We start from the raw sequence: 21,930 nt of genomic DNA on the forward strand, positions 1-21,930 counted from the left end.
TCCTTGTCATCGGACGAAAAGTGTAAGTAGGCACTTTTGTAGTTACTTTAGCTTCATTTCTGCATTAGAGGTTCGAGAGTAACGTGTTTACATTTGTTACAGGTGAAAAAATGATTGGAAGAATGGTCCATTACAACTCTTAGCTGGCCAGGAAACAGCCCGGACCTGAATCCTATAGAGAACTGTTGGCATCGTGTGGAATCTGCAGTTGCCAGAAAGAAACCAAAGACCCGTCGTGAACTTCAGGAAGCCATAATTTGTGTTTGAACCACAAACTATCTGTTGATTATCTTCAGAAATTGATCTTGTCAATGCCTTGACGGTGTGCTGATGTCATCAGGGCCAGAGGCTGTTCAACTAAATATTAGTTTGCACCTGGTGAACTTTTCATTTTGTTTTCCATTTAAAATGATAAACTGAAGCAAATTGTGAGGGCTTCTGATAACATTTCAGCCATAATTGTCATGTTTACCAAAACTGTTGTATAAAGGTTGCAAATGCTCATTTTGGAATATTTTGAGAGCACCTGTCAAATATTACTTATCTTTGCCTTAACTATTAATAAATATCTTTTGTTTATATTTCTATTTGTGATGCTAGTCATTAATGTAACATACCATTGCGAAAAAGGGAGTTAGAAATGTGAAATTCCTAGGTGATGCACTTTCTTTGAACACCGGTGTATATTATAAAAAATGTCATCTGCTTCCCTGGCAGTAGCATTCTACAGTAAAACTAAATCTTTTAGAACCAGAACAGTTTGCACTTGGTAATTGATAATACTTCTTCCTGTAAAATAATAACTGTTTTACAAGAAGTTCATGGTGTTAATTCAAAAGGTGTGGTTACTTGGTGGTGGTAGCAACACCTTTTGATAATTTCCAAGAATATCTTTCCTTTACTACTAAAGCAATGCAGAAGGATTCAAGTTAATTCCTAAGTAGATTTCATCAGGTGACATAAACTGATAGTAGACTTCGTACTGGTGAATTACACCAGTACATTCTGTCCAAAATGTGCTCCATTGGGTAAAGTGTATCCTTTATTCTTAATGTAGAGTTATTATTCATTTTAATATCTATTTTCTGACTATATTTAAAGAAATAATTAAAGAATTTATTTGGTTTTAAGGTTATCTTACAGAATTTATATTTAGTTTCCTTAAAACATACGTTGATTTTAGTTTGATTTTTGTTTTCTTTATTTTATCAGCACCCATATTGGTATGGGTTTGGATGGTGTTGAAGTATTTGTCAATGGAAGTGGTAGCTATCATGAACTTCGAAAAGCTTATATTTTAGATGACCTTATAAAATCTGCAACTGCGAAGGTAATCTTTTTATTTGCCTCAAAGAGATTGTTCAAACATGATTAACTGAAAAACTTGTACTATTCTAATAAAAATATCATTTTAAAACTGTATTCAGTAACTCCCCCCCCCCTATTCAGTTTTTTTGGGAACCATTCTTAAGACACATAAAGTTAGTACATTTCATATCTCCCTCCTATCAACCAATGATCAGAAGCATGTTTACTCCTTTTAAGCAAGTACTGTGTGAAGTCAGTTGAGACAGTGTCATGCAGCAAGAAGAGAATTGTCTTATTTCAAAGATCAAGTGAATGAAATGAATGAAAGTGAGAAAGGAATATTTGAACAAATATTGGCAGAAATTCTCAGATATGGAAAAATTCAACTTGTATAATTTTAAAATGTAAGCAGAGATCAGGAATTGGCATTTAAATAAAAATTGTGGAATAAAAAGAAAACAGAAGGAAAATTTTGTTTGGGAATTGAACCTGTTGCTAGAATGACTCCTGCATTCTGAGTATATAAAAAAGTATTTTGAAGAAAATACTTTTCATGGATAGCCTGATCATTTTTGTATGAGCCTCAATATGTTTCCTTCAATCAAGGATGAAGCAGGAGATGTTAATTGTTCTTGCAAGGACTGGAAAGCTCATCTTCACTAAAAGCCAATTCTAAGAAAACAACGGATGACACTAGTTTATATATCTCCTTTCCTTCTCTTCTCTCTGTAATCTGTATTGGTGCACATTTTGAGTGCCTGCTGTGCCAGCCTGTAGAATGTCCTCTGTTGGCTAAAAACGTAATTCTGTGCACCTGAAAATTTTGTTTATACTGTAGCATGACCACGTGTCAGAAAAATGTACAGCTAATTATTTTGGCAATGAATATGACAATTACCATAATTTAGCAGTCACATGAGCTCAAGCCATGGTCAACCCAAATATTAGAACACTCTTATGCTGACTACTTGGCCATGCATTTGTAGAAATAATTTGGAATCCAGGTAAAATTTTAGTTTTACAATCTTTAATACAGTGGAAAACCTGCATTGTGCAGTGCGACAATCTGCATTGCAGTTTCCATTGATCTAGCTTTTGTGATCCACTGTTATTTTCGTTCCTAGTTCATCAAACTTTGTAATATTGACCAATTTTCTTCTGAAGTAAGTTTTTCTTGCAAAAGAAAACTACCCAACTTTAAAGTATATTTTTTTTGAATCACTATTAATTGAAGCCTACTTCCATATTATGCAGAGTGTGCTTGGCATATTCAGTAAGCAATAGCAAAAATTAAATTTTTTTTTTGAAAAGTTGCATAATAGAGGTCATAAATTACGTGCAATAAGATGATTGAATACTGAAATTATTTTTGAAGAAAAATTTGTTCCCTGTTGTAAAACAAATTTGTTCCAGCAGGTAATGGAAAAGGTAAAACAATGTCTTCAGAAATAAATGTTCAACGATCTGATTAACAAAACTATCTGGATATAAAACCATTTAATATCATTATGTTATGTAAATTTGAAGAAGGTTTGAAATTTAAATATTTTTTACAAGATGATCAAAATATGATGAGCCTGGTTATAAGTGAATAAAAGTTAAAAAAAAAAATTCTCAATATATAAAAAACTCACTTAATAATTTACTCAAAATATAACAAAGTATATGTATAAATATGACAAATTATACATGTTACCATCTCACTGAAGCAGTATCTTCAGTGAGGTGGTAGAGTGTGTGTGTGTGTGTGTGTGTGTGTGTGTGCGTGTGTGTGTGTAGACTGTTAGACTGTTATTTCCATCCTCCCTACTGGAATTTTGTCTAGATTATACATAATTTATGTAATATTTTTTTATGGCAAAAAAAAAAAATTTATATACAGGAAGCCCTTGATTAATGCGGTTTTGAACAATGCGATTTTAATTAGTGCGCAAAATTTTTTTGATACTATCCCCTTAATATATGCGTTATCAAATTTGATTAGTGCGCTGTTTTTTTCTTGCGGTGCTTGGCAACTCACAACGGCGCTTGAAGCGGCAAATACGTGACACGCACTCACCAGGGTCTTCTAACTTAAATGCATGGGAATCGACTCCGAAATGCTTGACAGCAGTACCCCATACCACTCTGAAATTGAAATTTGCTCTGGTAACTCATATTCTTTTATTCTTTTATTATTAATATTAAACTTCTTTAATATTATGATATTAAAGAAGCAGTTGAGAACATAGACAAATCGTGGGAAGAAATGACGAACAGCTGCATGAGAGCAGTCTGGCAGAATCTTTTGCCTGAATGCGCAAATGATTTTTGTGGTTTCATTAATCCTGTCTACAAAGTTATTGATGAAATTACTACAATTGGAAAAGACCTCAGCTTTGAGGAAGTAGATTCAGAAAACGTTGGAGAATTATTGGAATTGCATTCAAAAGACTTAAGTAACGACGATCTTCTTGAAATTGAGCATCAACATGCATACGAGGAAGAAGACGAAAATGAAGCAGAAGAAAAGCAATTTGCTCCCAAAGAAATTTCATTCAAAAAATTTGAACTATTTAATACACTTTAAAGAGCAAAAGAACTCGTACTAGAGATTGATCCAGATGCAGAGAGAAGCATGAACGTTCGTCGAGGGTTAGATAAGCAAATTGATTGTTATCGCAAAATCATAGAGGAAAGGAAGAAAGCTACCACTGTTCAATTGAAGTTAGATAAGTTTTTTTGCAAAAAATAAAATTTAAATCATACTATCTTTTTTTAAATTTATTCCTTAATAATTTAAGAACTATGCAGTGCATTATAGGTACGTATTGAGTAAGAAAAAATGTTTTTACAATTTCATAATTTTCAAGGATTCATTATAATTATTCCCATTGTTTCTTAAGTTTGATTAGTGCGGTTTTAATATGTGCGGTATATTTCAAGGATTCATTAACCGCACTAATCAAGGGTTTCCTGTATATATATATATACACTGGTGGTCAAAGAAAGTACATCACCCCTTAAAATTGTAATTGTCATCCGAATAACGTAAGTATATGGCAATATTTCTTACAGATTGCATCAGATAAGATTGACATGCGTAGGTGATGACGTAATATTGCATCAGCTGTTATGTTCAGCTCTATAAGCATGCTCTGCAAGAGTTGCAGTCATTCCTTGCTTGAGTCAGGATGGCGAGTTACATGCAGTTGACGCCATGAAGAAAGAGTGCTATTGTTGCTTTACATGAGGAAGCATGGAAGCATGTTCTTCCCACCATATTGCTTATAGAGTGTCTTATAATCAGTCGACAGCGAATAGATTTCTTTCCAAACTCAAGAATACTGGTTCTGCTGATAGGAAAAAAGGAACCATATGCAAATGAGTCTATGCCAAAACAGGACCGCGTTTTGAAGCTCTTATGCCTTAAACACGGTAACGCTTCTTCATCTGAGCTGAAAAGAGAATGGGAAGAACATACAGGAGTGGTAGCAAGTGTAGTAACAGCCAGACGACACTTCTTCAGAAATGGACTTGTAGCCTGTTGTCCTAAGAAGAAGCCCCTCCTCAAACAAAAAATGGAAAAGGCCCAATTAATTTGGTGTAAGGAGCATGTCAAATGGACCCCCCCCCCCCCCGAGCAGTGGAAGTCAGTTATTTTCTCGGATGAGAAGAAATTCAACCTGTATGACTCTGATGGGAGACAAACAATTCACAGTAGACGTGGTGAAGAATACCATCCAAACTGTATGGTGTCTACAGTGAAATTCCCTACCAGTCAAATGATATGGGGGTGCATTTCATATTGCGGAGTAGATCACCTGCAGTTTATAAAAGGTTCTGTAAATGCCAATGGATACCTGGCTGTATTGGAAGGACAATTGCTGCCAACCATTAGAGACCATTTCAACCTGCCAAGTAACTGCATCTTTCAGGATGACTCTGCTCCTTGTCATCAGGCGAAAAGTATAAGTAGGCACTTCTGTAGTTACTTTAGCTTCATTTCTGCATTAGAGGTTCGACAGTAATGCGTTTACATTTGTTACAGGTGAAAAAATGGTTGGTCCATTACAACTCTTAGCTGGCCAGGAAACAGCCCGGACCTGAATCCTATAGAGAACTGTTGGCATTGTGTGGAATCTGCAGTTGTCAGAAAGAAACCAAAGACCCTTCGTGAACTTCAGGAAGCCATAATTAATGTTTGGAACCACGAACTATCAGTTGCTTATCTTCAGAAATTGATCTTGTCAATGCATCGACAGTGTGCTGCTGTCATCAGGGCCAGAGGCGGTTCAACTAAATATTAGTTTGCACCTGGTGAACTTTTAATTTTGTTTTCCATTTAAAATGATAAACTGAAGCAAATTGAGGGCTTCTGATAACATTTTAGCCATAATTGTCGTGTTTACCAAAACCATTGTATAAAGGTTGCAAATGCTCTTTTTGGAATAATTTGAGAGCACCTTGCCAGATATTACTTAGCTTTGGCTTAACTATGTCAAATATTACTTAGCTTTGTCTTAACTATGTCAAATATTACTTAGCTTTGTCTTAACTATATCAAATATTACTTAGCTTTGTCTTAACTATTAATAAATATCTTTTGTTTATATATCTATTTATGATGCTAGTCATTAATGTAACATACCACTGCGAAAAAGGGTTAGAAATGTGAAATTCCTAGGTGATGCACTTTCTTTGAACACCGGTGTATATAGTTTTGAGAAATGATGAATTTGAGAAAACTATGAACCGTGATTTTGAGAAATGATGAACTTGAGAATTTGAGAAATGATGAACTTGAGAATTTGAGAAATCACTTTTACATTTTACAGAATCTCTTGATCGCTATAACACTTTGCATACAGAGTTATCATCAACAATCATATTTTTCATATACAGGGTGTCTGTAAATGATGATTCCGATTTTGATATTTTTTTTATGTACTGGACGTGGTGAGTTAATGCCACAGCTGCAGAAGGATATTGCAGATGTGATTTATCAACAAGACAGTGCCCCTCTGCATTTTCATAACAAAGTGAATTCATACCTGAATGAACATCTTCCTCTGCATTGGATTGGGCCTGGAGGCCACAGGCCTTCAAAGTCTCCTGATCAGATGCCAATGAATTTCTTTTTTTGGAGTTAAGGTAGTGGAGGGATGTATAATGTGTACATCACTCCACCATTGACACTGCAGGAGCAGAAGGCATGAATCACAGAGGCCTTTGGTAAAATTGATCAAGAAATGAAGCACAGTGTGTGGCAGGAGATTGAATATCGCTGTGATATCGCTCGAGTTACTCATGGTTCCCACGTTAAACTTTACCAATGACTTTATGTACCTTCATAAAACTTATTGAATTGATCTTTCAGCTGGTACATGTTTCATGATTGTAGCTTAAAGTAATTCTGAATAAAAAAAATATCAAAATCAGAAACATCATTTACGGACACCCTGTATATGAAAAATATATGACTGTTGATGATGACCCTGGATGCCAAGTGTTATAGTGATCAAGAAACTCTGTGAAATTTGAAAAGTGATTTCTCAAAACTACAGTTCATAGTCTCTCCCAAAACTTTATTCTTCCATTTACCCTAATTAAGGTACACTTAGTCTTAAGAATTATAAGCTAATTTCAGAAAGGAGAGCAACCTTTTCTTTTATTATTAACTGATTAACTTTATACTACTTGGTCACTCTAGTGGAACTGCTCCTGCTTCCACATGCCGGGGCTACAAATCAGCCTGGCAAAGCTAACCCCAGGACCAAAAGACATACAATAGACTATCTAGCATTAGAGTCATCGAGCTCTCAACAAAGTGATATAAACCATTTTGTTCACCAAATGTACACCAAATTGTCCATGACCTCTCTCACCCGAAGAGATTTTAAAAAAAAAGACAACGATCAAGAATTGCCAGCCTTCTTGATCCTGCACTTGTCATCTGAGCCTGTGAGCAAGCTCTCCATTTATTTTCAAAGGTGCTCTTGAAAACGTAGCAGGATCAACCAAAATGGCCAAATGATTGCAATCAGGAGATCTAATAATAAACTACACAACCTAAACATTCCAAGCAGTTATTAAAGCTGAACTCCATAAGTGGAATCCTAATCACAGTCACATCACATGCCTTCTTAACTCCTCCAAAGGAGTTATAAGTGAACAAGACCTGTTAAATATTGCAGAAGAAGAAGAGATATTCCAAGAATTGTACAAGCAAAAAGTTACACAAGCCAGAAGAATTGTGATTTGAAAAGACTGTAATCTAATACCAGTGTGTAATGTTGTATTAACTTTCAGTACACCAGATTTGCCAACAGTAAAAGCAAGTTATGTAAATTGTCATATGTGACCTTGCATTCAAATGCCCATAAGATATTACAATTGTCAAATTTGGCCACTCTCAAACTATATGCCAAGGTGATGCACAGTTTGGGCATGTGGATCAAAAACACATATCCAAACATTGCATCATCACACTGTCTGTCCAATATAAAATCAAAATAAAGTGACATACCAAAAAGCAAGAAAGCAAGGAAGGCAAGGCAATCTGACAAACTACCCAAAACTACAAGTCAGTAGAATTCCGACAGAGGTGACAGTTCCCCTAGAAATATCAGTTGCAGAATCAGCGCTTTTGACCCATTATTTCTTCTCCACACCATGTCTAGTAGCACAAAGCAATTATACTCCAAACACAGTACCAACACAAATCAGAAACATCACATAATCCAGGTACTGCTGAGGTACACCAAACCAGTATGAACACAGACAATAGCAACCAAGATGAAACTGTTTGATCTTGCATGCAGAGAGTGAAATGGAAACTTAATATTCTCTAGATTTAATCAAGATTTAGAAAAGGAATCTGGAAGCCTTCATTTTACAAAAAAAAAAGAGAAAAGAAACCTTATTTCCACAAGCAAATTACTCATAATAAACAGATTGACTCATCTTCCTTCTTGAAAAACAAAATAAAGCAAAAAATTGTATTATAGAATTGCAGAGGATTATGCAGCAGTACTGATGGCATCTACGATCTGATCTCCAAATATGATCTCACAGCAATTTTCGTACACGAAATTAATGACTCCTCAGATGATTCCTAAAATCAAGAGCTATATTTTGTATTGAACAGATAGAAATACGTCCTCCTCTGCATGTGGAGGTGTTGCAACTCTGGCGCATATAAGATTTTCATCCAGGAAAGATAGCAATTTAAATGATCCTGGAAACAGTTGCATTATACTGAAAATTGCGTTAATTGTTCTGTATATCTTTCTCCAAACTACACTTATATCACTAGAAAACTTGAAATTCCTCAGCATGAGAGGTTTTAGAACTTATAGCATTATTATTAGCCATATGGTGCAAGGAAGCCTGAGGCTTATGCTGCACCAGCCAAAAAAAATTCCTGAGTTACCTTGAGAGAGAGAGAGAGAGAGAGAGAGAGAGAGAGAGAGAGAGAGAGAGAAGGGAATCACCAAGAAAGAGAAGAATGATGATATCCAGCTCAGGACCCTGGGCGTGTCAAGCCCATACTCACCAGATGTGAACCCCTGGGGTGTATTTAGTACTAGGGGTTCAAGATTGAGAAGGTGAAAGAAGATATTGTTGACATTAGAATTGAATTTCTATGGATTGTAATTTTCAGGAATTTTTTTTTTTTTTTATGAAAACCCCAATCACGAAAGTTATTAGAACCTATAGTACTTAGTACTGTGCGTGAGTTGGAGGTTGAGAAGATGAAAGAAGATATTTGTTGACATTAGACTTCAACTTCTGTAGACTGTAATTTTCAGGAAATACATACGAAGGAAGGTTGTTCCAGAAAACGGCTATTGAATGAATAAACGAGGAAGATGAAAAGTTGGTTCTGTGAGTTTGAAGTTGACAGTAAATGGATGTTGGCTGGTGGTGGCACGTGTTCGGACTGTTCTGAAAGAGAGAGCGGGCATTATAGAAGCCAATTCAGAAGAACAGTGCCCATGGAAGTATCTGTAGAAAAGACATGCAGCAGAAACAGTACATCTATGAGACAGCAAGTGGAGAGATTCTGTTAGAGAGGAGTCATTAATTAACTAACTGCCCTCTTCTGAATGGAATCTAGAAGCCTGAGAGAGGTTTTGGGGGCACCGCCCCAGATGTGGGAACAATATTGCATGAGGGCGGATTTGCGATTTGTACAGAGTGAACAGCTGTTTGGAAGAAAAGTAATGCCAAGAGAGAAAGAGAAGACCAAGTTTTTTTAGATGCAGAGGAAGCAATATTTGTAATGTGCTTGTGCCAAGAGATATTAAAAGTCAGGGTAATCCCCAAAAGAGATATATCATTTTGCCTAGAAATCGGAGTGTTGCCAAAGATAAGCAAAGGAGCAAGAGAATCCTTTTTGCGAGATATAAGATAAGACTGAGTTTTAGGAGGATTGAAATCAATTAAGTTGTCTTTGCCCCACTGAGGATTACCTGGAGATCGGCTTTTAAGGAATTGGTAGTGGATATTCGAGAAGTTGAAGGTGATTGTGCAGGGCAAGGTTTCTCAAAATGGAAAGTGGAATGCAATGTGCTATCATCGGCAAAACTATGGATAGGATTTCCATTCAGCGGAAGAAGGTCATTAATATACAAGAGGAAAATAGTGAGGGAGGAAAGCACTGAACCTTGGGGGGCACCAGCATTAGTTGAGAAGTTAGAAGACAGAGAGCCATCTACCATCACCCTCAGTGAGTGATCAAAGAGAAAACTCGATAACCAATTACAAAAAACAGTTGGTAAACCATAAGATGGAAGCTTGTTTAGAAGACCTTTATGCCAAACATGATCGAAAGCCTTTGAGATGTCAAGAGCAACTGCTTGTGTTTCACCAAACTTTTCCATTGAATATGTCCATAAATGGGTAACATAGGCCAGCAGATCACCAGTGCATTGACACTGATGGAATCCACTGATGGATGTGATCGTTGATCAGATGGAACGTTTCTAGGTAGTTTTAGTTAATTGATTTCTCTATTACTTTAGAAAGAGTAGAAGTAATTGCAGTGGGATGATAATTGGATGGGAGAGATTTGTCACACTTTTTAGGAACTGGCTGGATATGAGCAAATTTTCAAGCAGAAGGAAAAACACGTTTGGAATAAGAAAGTGAAAAAAGGCAGCAAAGAAAAGGAGTAAGTTCAGGAGCACAGGTTTTGAGAATAAGTGCAGAAATACCATCAGGATCTGGAGCTTTCTTAGCATCAAGATTTGTCAAAATCCTTTTAACATCTTTTTGATTGAAGGCATTGAATGGAGCGTGTTGGGAATGGTGGGAGGTGTTTTACCAAGATCATTAATACATGAGCTGGAAGAAAAATGGGTTGCTAGCAGGTCAGCTTTATCCTTGGCTGAAGTGACAACAGAACCATCTGGTTTTGACAGAGGTGGAAGCAGCGATGGGTAAAAGTTGCGGCAAATAGCTTTGGCAAGAAACCAGAATGCTCAGCTACCATTAAGCAAGAAGCAAGTTTTCTACTCATAGCCATTTCTTCAACTAGAAGTTACACTTACTTATCATAGTAAAAACTGCTAATGGATAGCATTAGCATTAGTAGAGGCATATGATGCAAGAAAGCAAGCTTATGCAGCATCAGCCAAAAAAAAAAAAAAAAAAACTTCCACTTCACCCCTCTGTTCGTTCAAAATACCTGTCCAGCTGAACCTTAAATTTATTTAGGCTATCAACTTCCGCAACAAAGGATGGAAGTCTGTTCCACCAACCAACCACCGCTGGCTAAAGGCAAACTTCCGCATATCTATCCTTCATCTGTCTTTCCTCAATTTGAATTTATGCCTTCTCAAATGATTATTCTGAACAAGAGGAAGAATTCCATCAGCATTGGGCATGCTCAAACCATTCAAGGCTTTATACACCTCAGTCAGATCACCTCGCAGGTGCCTAGTCTCCAGACACTGTAATTTGCAAAACTTAAGTCTTTCTTCGTAAGAGCAACCCTTTGTTCCATTCACTAATCTTGTTGCCCTTCTTTGTACTCGTCCCAGTAGCTCTACATCCTTGAAATGAGGCCTCCAGGCCTGTATACAGTACTCTAGGTGTGGCCTGACCATCACCTCCTTATCCCTGCTAGAAAAATCCTATATATCATTGACAATACACCATGAGCTACTCTTGCAGCCCATCTGCACTGCTCAGAGAACTGCATATCTGCCTGCACAACCACCACCAGGTCCCTTTCATTCTCTACCACTGTCAGTGTAGTACCACAGAGTTGATATGTTGCTCTGGGGTTGCTGTTTCCCATATGTAGTACTTTACATTTGTCAATGTTAAACTTCATTTGCCACCTCTCAGCCCATCTGCTCAACCTTTCCAGATCCTGTTGCAGCAGCATAGCATCAGTAGTGTCCTTAACAACTCTGCCAACCTTTGTATCGTCTGCAAACTTGGACATTAAGCTTGATATAGCATCATCAATATCATTTATAAATACAGAAAACAATAATGGACCCAATACTGAACCCTGAGGGACTCCACTAATAACATTAGTCCACGATGAGCAGTGTCCATTGATTACCACTCTCTGTCTTCTCCCCCTCAACCACCCCTTTATCCATCGCAGCAATTTGCCTCCAATGCCACACTGCTCCAATTTGTGCAGCAGTCTTCCATGTGCAACAGTATCAAAAGCCTTTCTAAGATCCAAATATATAATATCAAAGTTATTCCCTACATCCAGTTCTTTTGTGACTGCATCATAGTATCCAATCAAATTGGTCAGGCAAGACTTACCTTAACAAAACCATGCTGTGTCCGAGCTATAATGGAAGTGTTGTCTAGATGATCCTGCAGTGCTTCTTTAACCAGTGCCTCCATTAATTTTCCTGGAACAGAAGTTAAACTCACAGGTCTATAATTACTTGTGGCAGCCTTGATGCTCCTTAGTGAATTCGGGTCACATTTGCACATCTCCAGTCTATGTGTACCTTCCCTGAGTCCAAGAAGCTCTCATAATTATGGCTAAGGGTTTGCTTACTTCCTTTGCTGCCCCCTTTAATATAACTGGATAGATCCATCCACCCGGGTGCCTTTTTTATGTTCATCCTCAAAAATTTCTCCTCCACTTTCATCTCAGTTATTACAAAATCAGTTATTACAAAATCTAGCTCACTGCCAGAGTTTACTTCACCTCTGGCATTCCCTTCCTGAATAGCTCCTCATGGGTGAATGTAGATGCAAAATACTGATTTAGTTTGTTAGCCACCTGAGCAGGATCATCAACTGTTGAACCATCAATATCCAGTGGACCAATCTGATTCTTCCCTTTCCTTCTAGAGTTTGAGTTTACATAGGTAAAGAACTCTTTTCTGTTTTTCTTTTCATCCTTTGCCAAAGATTTATCATAATCTGCCCTTGCCTGCCTAATCTCCTTTGTGACTTGGTTACAGACCAGCTTGTATCTATCATAGGCTTCCATGTCACCCATTAATTTATATGTATCCCATGCATTTTTCTTTTCTGCCGTATGTCTCATTGGCCGACCGGGCTAGCCAGGTGGGTAAAGTGCCTGCCTGGCAACCCAAAGGTCGCGGGTTCGATTCCCGCCTCGGGCTTGGATCAAAGTACTGCAAAAACCTTGGGAGGTGCATTATGGCCACAGAAGCCTATGCGCCAACAACTACCAAAAAAAAAAAAAAAAAAGAATGAAATGTCTCATTAGTTCATCTGACATCCATTTAGGCCTAAACCTTGAACAGTATTTTTTAGTTGGTATGTAAAGCCTAGTAGCTTCCAAGATAAGTTCTTTGAATGCTTCCCATTTTGAATTTGCTGTTGGTAACATCATCAGTTGGTCTCACTGTATAGAATTTAAATACTGTTTCAGACCATCATAGTCGCCTTTACGAAAGCAAAAACCCTTCCCTTTACCCTTGATGGTAGTTACCTCCTTGAGTAAATCCCACTTCAGCACACTGTGATCACTGCCACCTAGTGGTTACTTTATCTGCAGATTCTTAATGCATGAAGAATCACTGCTGATAATCAGACCAAGAGTATTACTCTCTAGTTGCCTCTCGAACATGCTGATGTAGAAAACAATCCTCCAATAAATCCACAAAAGCCTTGCTAGTGTGTGAGTGACCAACCCAAAAATTCCAGTCAGTATCTGGGAAATTAAACCTCCACTTTCCTTTCAGTTATTACAAAATCCTCTAGCTCACTGCCAGAGTTTACTTCACCTCTGGCATTTTCCCCTTTCTGAATAGAGTATAATATGCTTCTGTCTTCCACTTCCCTATAGAATTGCTCATGCGTGAATGTAGATGCAAAATACCCATTGTTTGTCAGCTATCTGAGCAGGATCATCAGTAATCGAACCATCGATATCAAGTGGACCAACCTGATTCATCCCCTTCCTTCTAGAGTTTATATAAGTAAAAAAGTCTTTGCTGTTTTTCTTGGCGTCCTTTGCCAAAGATTTCTCGTAATCTGCCTTCGGCTTCCTAACCTCCTTTGTGACTCGCTTACAGACTAGCTTATATATCTACCATAGGCTTCTGTGTCAACTGATAATTTTTATGCATCCCAAGCCACGAACTCCAGGTGGTGCAAGTGCTCCACCTTTGGATTTCGAATTAATACACAATTTTTAATATATTCATTAATTTATTGAAACATAAAACAATACAAATTCTACAAAAAAAAAGTAAAATGTTAATTAAATAATTAGAATTGGTGAACAAAAATTTATTCCCACATGCACCACCATGCAAAATATCCTGCCAGCACCCATGTGTCCCATGCATTCTTCTCTGCCACACGACTCATCATTTCATCCGACATGCAATTAGGCCTAATCCTTGAACAGTATTTCTTAATTGGTATGAAAAGCAGATTACGAGAAAATTCCAAGATTAATTCATTGAATGCTTCCCATTTAGAATTTGCTGTTGGTAACATCAACAGTTGGTCCCAGTGTATAGAATTTAAAAACTGTTTGAGACCACTGTAGTCATCTTTACGAAAGCAAAAACCCTTCCCTTTAACTGATGATAGTGATATCTTTAGGTATCTGGTGGCGCTGGTGGCACCAGCTGTATGCTTTCTAAATTAGTGCGCTATTAAAATTAGTTAACAAGTAATATAAAAAAAAAATTTTTAAAGTAAATTCCTACTTAGGGCAACAAAGAAAAATTTTATTTTAGTTACTTTTTATTAAATAATTACAATTAATATAAATATGTATATACATATGACAGAATCACAATATTAAGTGGCAAAATAGAAAGCGAATTTCCTTGCAATTTTCCATTTTCCTTTCTATATATGGTGTTGGACTATTATTTTTATTCACATGTTTCATTTTCCATTTTGTTCCCTCCTTGACTCAGACTAGAACCCAGAATGAAAAAAGAATCTGAAAAAGAAATTTTTTTCCAGCGATCTATACGCTTCGCCACTGACGGTATTTATTCCTAAATTTATATCCTGCTAAATATCTTATATAAGAGAAATTTTTTTCTCCCATATAAAACTAAAATTAATTAATGAATTAATATTTGAAAAAACTGTATTAACATCAAGTGTCATCCACTACAAGTTTAAAAAAATGTATTTGAACTTGAGTGGATGAATAACAAAAATTTATCAAAAAATTATTGATTTTCGCAAGAATTGAACTCGCATTCTTCACCTTCACGTGAAAAATACTGAAATCCTTGCATTTTACCGATTGAGCTACTGCCTGTTGATTTCAATTTTATTCCTAAATTTATATCCTGCTAAATATCTTATATAAGAGAAATTTTTTTCTCCCATATAAAACTAAAATTAATTAATTAAATTTAATTAATGAATTAATATTTGAAAAAACTATTAACATCAAGTGTCATCCACTACAAGTTTAAAAAAATTTATTTGAACTTGAGTGGATGAATAAAAAGTATTTTATTAACGATTGAAAATTTGAACAAGATATATAAATATATATAGGGAGAGTGTGAACTAATAGTAGGAATTGAAATAAAGAAGGTTTTAGGAAGTGTTGCTCAAAAAGAAGTTATATTTTAGAAAAAATAAGTGTTGGTGAGTGATAGGCTAAGATCTGGGACCTAAAGGTGGTTTCATTTTCCGACTGTGAACTTTTTTTAAAATGGCTATCATTACTATTCTTGGATATAGGAAAACATAGGAAATTTCAAGGTCATTAAATTTTTAAGGAACTATAATCAGTCACTGGGAATTATTAGCGGAATAGTTGTGCTATCTGATAGCTTTACAGTAGAAGTTTTCAAGATACCAAATTGTATGTAAAAATACTCACGTGTTGCTGAGTTATTTATTACTGTTATTTTCAAGGTAACAGTCATTCTACTGAGTCAGCCATTTTCATGAGATAAAATAACTACAGCAGTGCCACCTGCTTGTTCAGTGGGATTAGAAATTTGGCATAAATTGCGTAAAATTATTAAATTGCGACATCACCATCGTATAAGAGCTACCACTTCTATATAGCTGCGTAAGGCTTGGCAGATCGGCAGCTTAAATCCCTAGCCCGGATAAATGGTGAGGGTTGACGTCAAGAAGGTCATCCGGTCGTAAAAACTATGCCAAAACAAAAGGTGATTGATGGAAAGTAGATATGTCAGTGCTACCGAACAAAGGACGGGTCCGGTTAAAGAAGTTAGTTCAGCTAGAGATGAAAAAGAAGTTGAAAAGTGTTAGAATAGGAACATTGGGACGATGAATGGAAAGAGCATGCCGACCCCATATGAACGTGGGAAGAAGGCAAGGACAAAGAAGAAGTGATATCTTTAAATAAATCCCACATCAATATACTGAACACTGCCACCTAGTGACTCCTTTATCTGCAAATTCTTACTGCACGAATAATCACTGCTGATAATCAGATCAAGGGTATTACTCCCAATGGTTGCCTCTTGAACATGCTACTGCAGAAAATAATCATCCAGAAAATTCTTGCAAGTGTGCACGTTCCAGTTGATACCTGGGAAGTTAAAATCCCCCATTATAAGACATTTTGATTTATTGGCCAACTCTGTTTCTCTATACAATTGTTCCTTGTACTCAGAATCATTAGGCCTACAACACACTCCTACCCTCATTTTTGCTTTTCCGGTGCTTATGTCACACCAAACTGACTCAACATTGCACTGTCCATCTATGTCAACTGAATACACTTCCCTAGATTTTAAGTGCTTCTTAACTAACAGCATAACCCCTCCTGTCTTCCTATTCTGTCTATCTTTTCTGTACACATTGTAATCATCAAATTCCAATTCTGCACTTCTTATATCTGTATGACACCATGTCTCTGATATCCCAGCAATATCTGTCTTTGATGCCTTGATCAGCACTTCAAATTCATCAAATTTATTTACTATACTTCTAGCATTGGGGTACATGCACCTTTTCTTACTCTTAGTTACCCTAACACATCCCATGTATTTACTTGTTCCATGATGACTCTCACCAGTCCTTGAAATCCCCAGCACCTTCCTTTCTAGGCTGCTGCTCATTTCATTCTAATAGAAGCAGACATAGGCTTTTCTTTTCGTTGACAGTTTGTAGATTCCTGCCAAATGATGGGAATTGCAAATGGCATAGCTTTCTTTGTATGACTTTTCCACAATCTCAATGCTTCAACACAGGTTCGGCAAACTTTATGTGGAGCCATTGTTTATCTCGGTCGCCAAGTTTCACTCCAAAATAATACACATTTTTTTCAAAGAATATTCCAAAATTATTTTTAATTTCCAATATAAGCATAATACACATTTTTTACAAATTTTGTAATATCTTGCCTTCGCTTAAAAATTTCATAACTTCCACAAATATAGCAAAATAAGTTAGGATTGTTCAAACACTTGTGTGAACACATTTTACTCTTTTCAGCACGTTTGACACAATCACCTCAAAAATAAACTGAGCTCATATATGGAGCTCTCAAAGTCAAGAAACAAATGACTGCCGACATGTGAAGATTTAATTTACAAATTCCAAGCATTTACTCATAATTTAATACATTTAATAATGCATTTCATGATATAAGTAATTTGTGAAAAAACAGTATGATAAAAAAAAAATGAATAACATGAAATCAGCATAGAAAACTGAGTTGAAAACAGCTACTAGTTTACAAACGTCAAAAACCATGCAAAGTAGTGTAACTGGATACTCTGTCAGAAAATGTAACTTTGACAGATTGAGGTTGATAGATTGTAGATGGAAATAGACAATTTTGAAATTAGAACTCAGACACCATGATTGAGGGGGTATCAAAAGGTTTGTACCATGACCTAGATAAAACAACATTAGGAAGTTGCCATTTTTAATATGTTGCCTACATATTCAATAACTAACATGTGAAATTTCATTTCTGTAGGTGATTGTACACCAGAGGTGGAGCCCGGAATCTGAGGAAGGGTGCTATGGTTGACAAAGTGGAGTATCAAGCAGTGATCAAGTTCCTGAATTTGCAGGGCAAGATAGCTCAGGAAATTGACGAAGAAATGAAAGCTGTGTATGGGCAGAATTATCCATCCTATGACACTAAAAAAGTGGAAATGGGAGTTCCAGTGCGATCGTACAAGTGTCTTTCATGAGCCAAGAGCTCATCAACATCCACAGACAGTGAAATGGTTGCAAAGGTTGAGCAGCTGGTGCTGAGTGACAGATGTGTGACAATTCATTTCTTCACATATGCAGTGGGAATTAGTTATGGGTCTGCCCACAGCATTTTACATGACCATCTGCACATGTCTAAGATCTCTGCACGATGGGTTCCAAGATTGGTGATGCGTTTGCAGAAGCAATGTTGAATGCAATGTTTTCGCCAACTGTTGGATTTGTGTAATGTGGATGTTAATAACTCTTTTGATCAGTTGGTGACAATTGCTGGATGTACCAATATGATCAGGAGACTAAAGACATGTCAAAGCAGTGGAAGCACACCTCCACAGAACACCATTAATGAAGTGAAATCGTGGTTTCAGGCAAAAATGGTGGACTTCTATGATCAAGGCATTAAATAACTGATCCATAGATAGAAGAAATGGGTTACTATACATGGAGAGTACATAGAAAAGGATTAAAATTCCTGTGAAGGTTCACCTTTCTAGTGCTATTATTTCTATGTAAGGAGTAATACCTTGCAGGTAAGTTTGTTCTGTTAGTTTGGCCACTCATGATTCTTTCATTAGTCAAAATGAAATTGTCATGGATATGTGTATAAATTAATGAAATTCATACACATATCCACTTACTGTGTGAACACCATTTTGGATATGATGTTCACGCAGTAAGAATATACGCAGCTCCTTGACATAATGTGGCCTCGGAAATGCCCCTGCATACGCACTACTCGGATTACCACCAGTTTATTATATAGCAGAGTAAAGGAACTGAGATTTTACACTGGCTGATCTGAATGCCTCCTAGAGAATTACTAATCCAGCAACTGGGTTTCAAAAACTGTTAATAGATCTATACCCTCCAGGTAAGTGAAATTTGAACTTATCACGATGCCCGTCATAATCTCAAAAGAAATTAATCATACTGTATGATGGAAGAGGTGAAGGTTATCAGAATCATCAAAAGATATGATGCAAACAAAAAAATGTCTCACTGTTTTCATTTGCATTTCATTTTTCCTTTTGAATTATTGCACTTTTACAAAATTTGTGAAATCATTCTTAAGAAAGAAATTTCAGAATAATTCTTGAATTTAAATTTTAGAATTTAAATTCTTTTTCACGAAAAAATATACATTCTGCATAAAGAAAATAAACACGTAAAAAGAATGTAATACAAATTATACAGATTTATTGTATATTTTATTGTATTTATTGTATATACATACATATGCTTGTAAGAGTGAATGTGATTACGATTGCTGAGCTATTTAAAAATACATATACATTTGTAGTTTAATTGAATTCTTTTAGTAAAATTGCATGCATCATTCAGCATCATTATAAAACATGTTTGAGAGGCAACCACAGAGAGTAATACTCTTGATCTGGTTAATTTAAGACAAGATTATTAAATTAAGACAAGACTGCAGTAAATTCTTAATGCACATATTTGTGCATTCAGAATTTGCAGATAAAGAAAGCACTAGATAGCATAGATAGCATTGATCGCAGTGTATCGAAGCGAGATTTACTGAAAGATGTAACTAATATCAGGGGTAAAGGGAAGGATTTTTGCTTTCGTAAAGGTGACTACAGTGATCTCAGACAGTTTTTAAATTCTATACAATGGGCCAATTCATGATGATGTTACCAACAGCAAATTCTAAATGAGAAGCATTGAAGGAATTAATCTTGGAAGTTACTAGATTTTTCAATCCGATTAAGAAATACTGTTCAAGGTTTAGGCCTAACTGGATGTCAGATGAACTAATGAGACTTGTGGCAGAGAAGAGAACTGCATGGGATGTATATAAATTATCAGACGACGCAGAAGCCTATGGTAGATATAAGCTAGTCTGTAATCAAGTCAAGAAGGAAGTTAAGGAAGCAAAGGCAGATTACAAGAAATCTTTGGCAAAGGATGCTAAGAAAAACAGCAAGGATTTCTTTACTTATATAAACTCTAGAAGGAATGGGATGAATCAGGTTGGTTCACCTGATATCAATGGTTTGACTGTTGATGATCCTGCACAGATAGCTGACAAACTGAATGAGTATTTTGCAACTACATTCATACATGAGGAATTCTGTAGGGAAGTGAAGGAAAGAATCTTATTAAACTCAGGGAGCTTAATGATTTTGTAATAACCGAGAGAGCAAAGTGGAGGAGAAATTGTTGAATTTAAACATAAAAAAGGCACCTGGGGAGGATGAGATCTTTCCAGTTATATTAAAGGAGGCAGCATAGGAAGTAAGCAATCCCTTAGCCATAATCATGAGAGCATCCTTGGGGAAGTCAGGGGAAGTCCCACAGACTGGAGATGTGCAAATGTATCCCCAATCCACAAAGGGAGATCAAATGGTGACACAAGTAATTACAGACCTGTTAGTTTAACTTCTATTCCAGGGAAAATAATGGAGTCACTGGTTAAAGAAGCATTGCAGGATCATTTAGACAAGACTGCAGTAATAATTCAGACACAGCAGAGTTTGTTAAGGGAAAGCCTTCTCTGACAAATTTGATTGGATACTATGATGTGGATACAAAGGAACTGGATGCAAAAAAATAATTTTGATATCATGTACTTGGATTTCAGGAAAGCTTTTGATACTGTTACACCTGGAAGCCTACGGTATAAATTGGAGCATTAAGGGCAATTTGCTACAATGGATAAAAGGTTGGTTGAGTTGGAGAGGACAGAGAGTGGTAACCAGTGGACGCTGCTATTCGTAGACTAATGTTATTAGTGGTGTCCCCCAGGGTTCAGTGTAGGGCCTGGTGTTGGTTTGTATGTTTATCAATGATATTGATGAAGGTATATCAGGCTTAATGTCGAAGTTTGCAGATGATACAAAGGTTGGTAGGGTTGTTAATGACAGTAATGGCACTGCTACTGCAACAGGATCTAGAAAATTTGGGCAGATGGGCTGAGAAATGGCATCTGAAGTTTAACATTGACAAATGCAAATAATCCATATGGATAGAAGTAACTCCAGAGAAATGTACCAACTGTGTGGTACTACACTTAGGGTGGTAGAAAATGAAAAAGACCTGGGAGTAATTGTGCAGTCAGATATGAAGTTTTCTGAACAGTGCAGGCAGGCTGCCAAAGCTGTTGTTGTTTGTTATTTGGTTTTTAGGAGCATTAGCAACTAAGGCCATATTGCTCCAGGGATATGCGGTGGTCATTCCCTGACTTTTCCACATCCTCCATATTTGGTGGTCACGGACTCGAACCCCGGTCTAATCAAGAAGTGTGTGCTTCTCACTGCTGCTCCTGCCCACCTGGCTGCGGAGGCACCTCTCTCAAAGCAGGTAATGGGGTATTGTCAATGATAGACAGGAATTTTGCTAGTAGGGAAAAGGAGGTGATTATCCCTTTGTATAAGACAATGGTCAGGCCACATTTTTAAGTACGCTTACAGGTCTGGAGGCCTCATTTTAGGAAGGGTATAGAGTTGTTTGAGCATGTACAGAGAAGGGCAATAAGATTTGTGAGGGGAATGAAGGGATTCTCTTACCAGGAAAGGCTTAATTCCTACAAATTGCATCGGCTGGAGACTAGGCACATGCGAGGTGATCTGATTGAGGTGTATAAGGAATAAGCTGAATTCTGATGGGATTCTTCCGCTTTCTCAGATTACAAACCTGAGGGGCATAAATTCAAATTGAGGAAAGACAATTGTAGAATAGATGTGTGGAAATTTGCCTTTAGCCAGCACGTAGTTGATTGCTGCAACAAACTTCCATCTGTCGTTGTGAAGTTGGCAGCTTAAATAAATTCAAGGAGGAACTGGACAAACTGGGAATGGATGGGTGAAATGGTTTTTTTTTTTTTTTTGGCTAATGCTACATAAGCTTGCTTTCCTGCATCATATGCCTCTACTACTACTACTACTATCTCTAGTACTTCTAGTCATCATAAATATGCCAGTAATTGTCATAGTTATGATGACTAGTAATACTGGATAATTCAATGGT

At 36.7% G+C, this 21,930-nt stretch overlaps 1 protein-coding gene across 1 annotated transcript in view; it reads left to right on the forward strand.

Annotated features, from left to right (window-relative positions):
- Nadsyn (NAD synthetase) overlaps positions 1-21,930 on the forward strand; it is a 370,732-nt gene that overhangs the window by 169,495 nt on the left and 179,307 nt on the right. Inside the window, exon 8 of the mRNA XM_090382985.1 lies at positions 1,213-1,330. Coding sequence (XP_090239111.1) covers positions 1,213-1,330 — 118 coding nt within the window. The remainder of the gene's footprint in view (positions 1-1,212; positions 1,331-21,930) is intronic.

The sequence above is a fragment of the Mastigoproctus giganteus genome, chromosome 10 (genome assembly GCF_048544385.1).
Source record: "Mastigoproctus giganteus isolate SK-2022 chromosome 10, ASM4854438v1, whole genome shotgun sequence".
In the NCBI taxonomy this organism is placed as follows: domain Eukaryota; kingdom Metazoa; phylum Arthropoda; class Arachnida; order Uropygi; family Thelyphonidae; genus Mastigoproctus; species Mastigoproctus giganteus.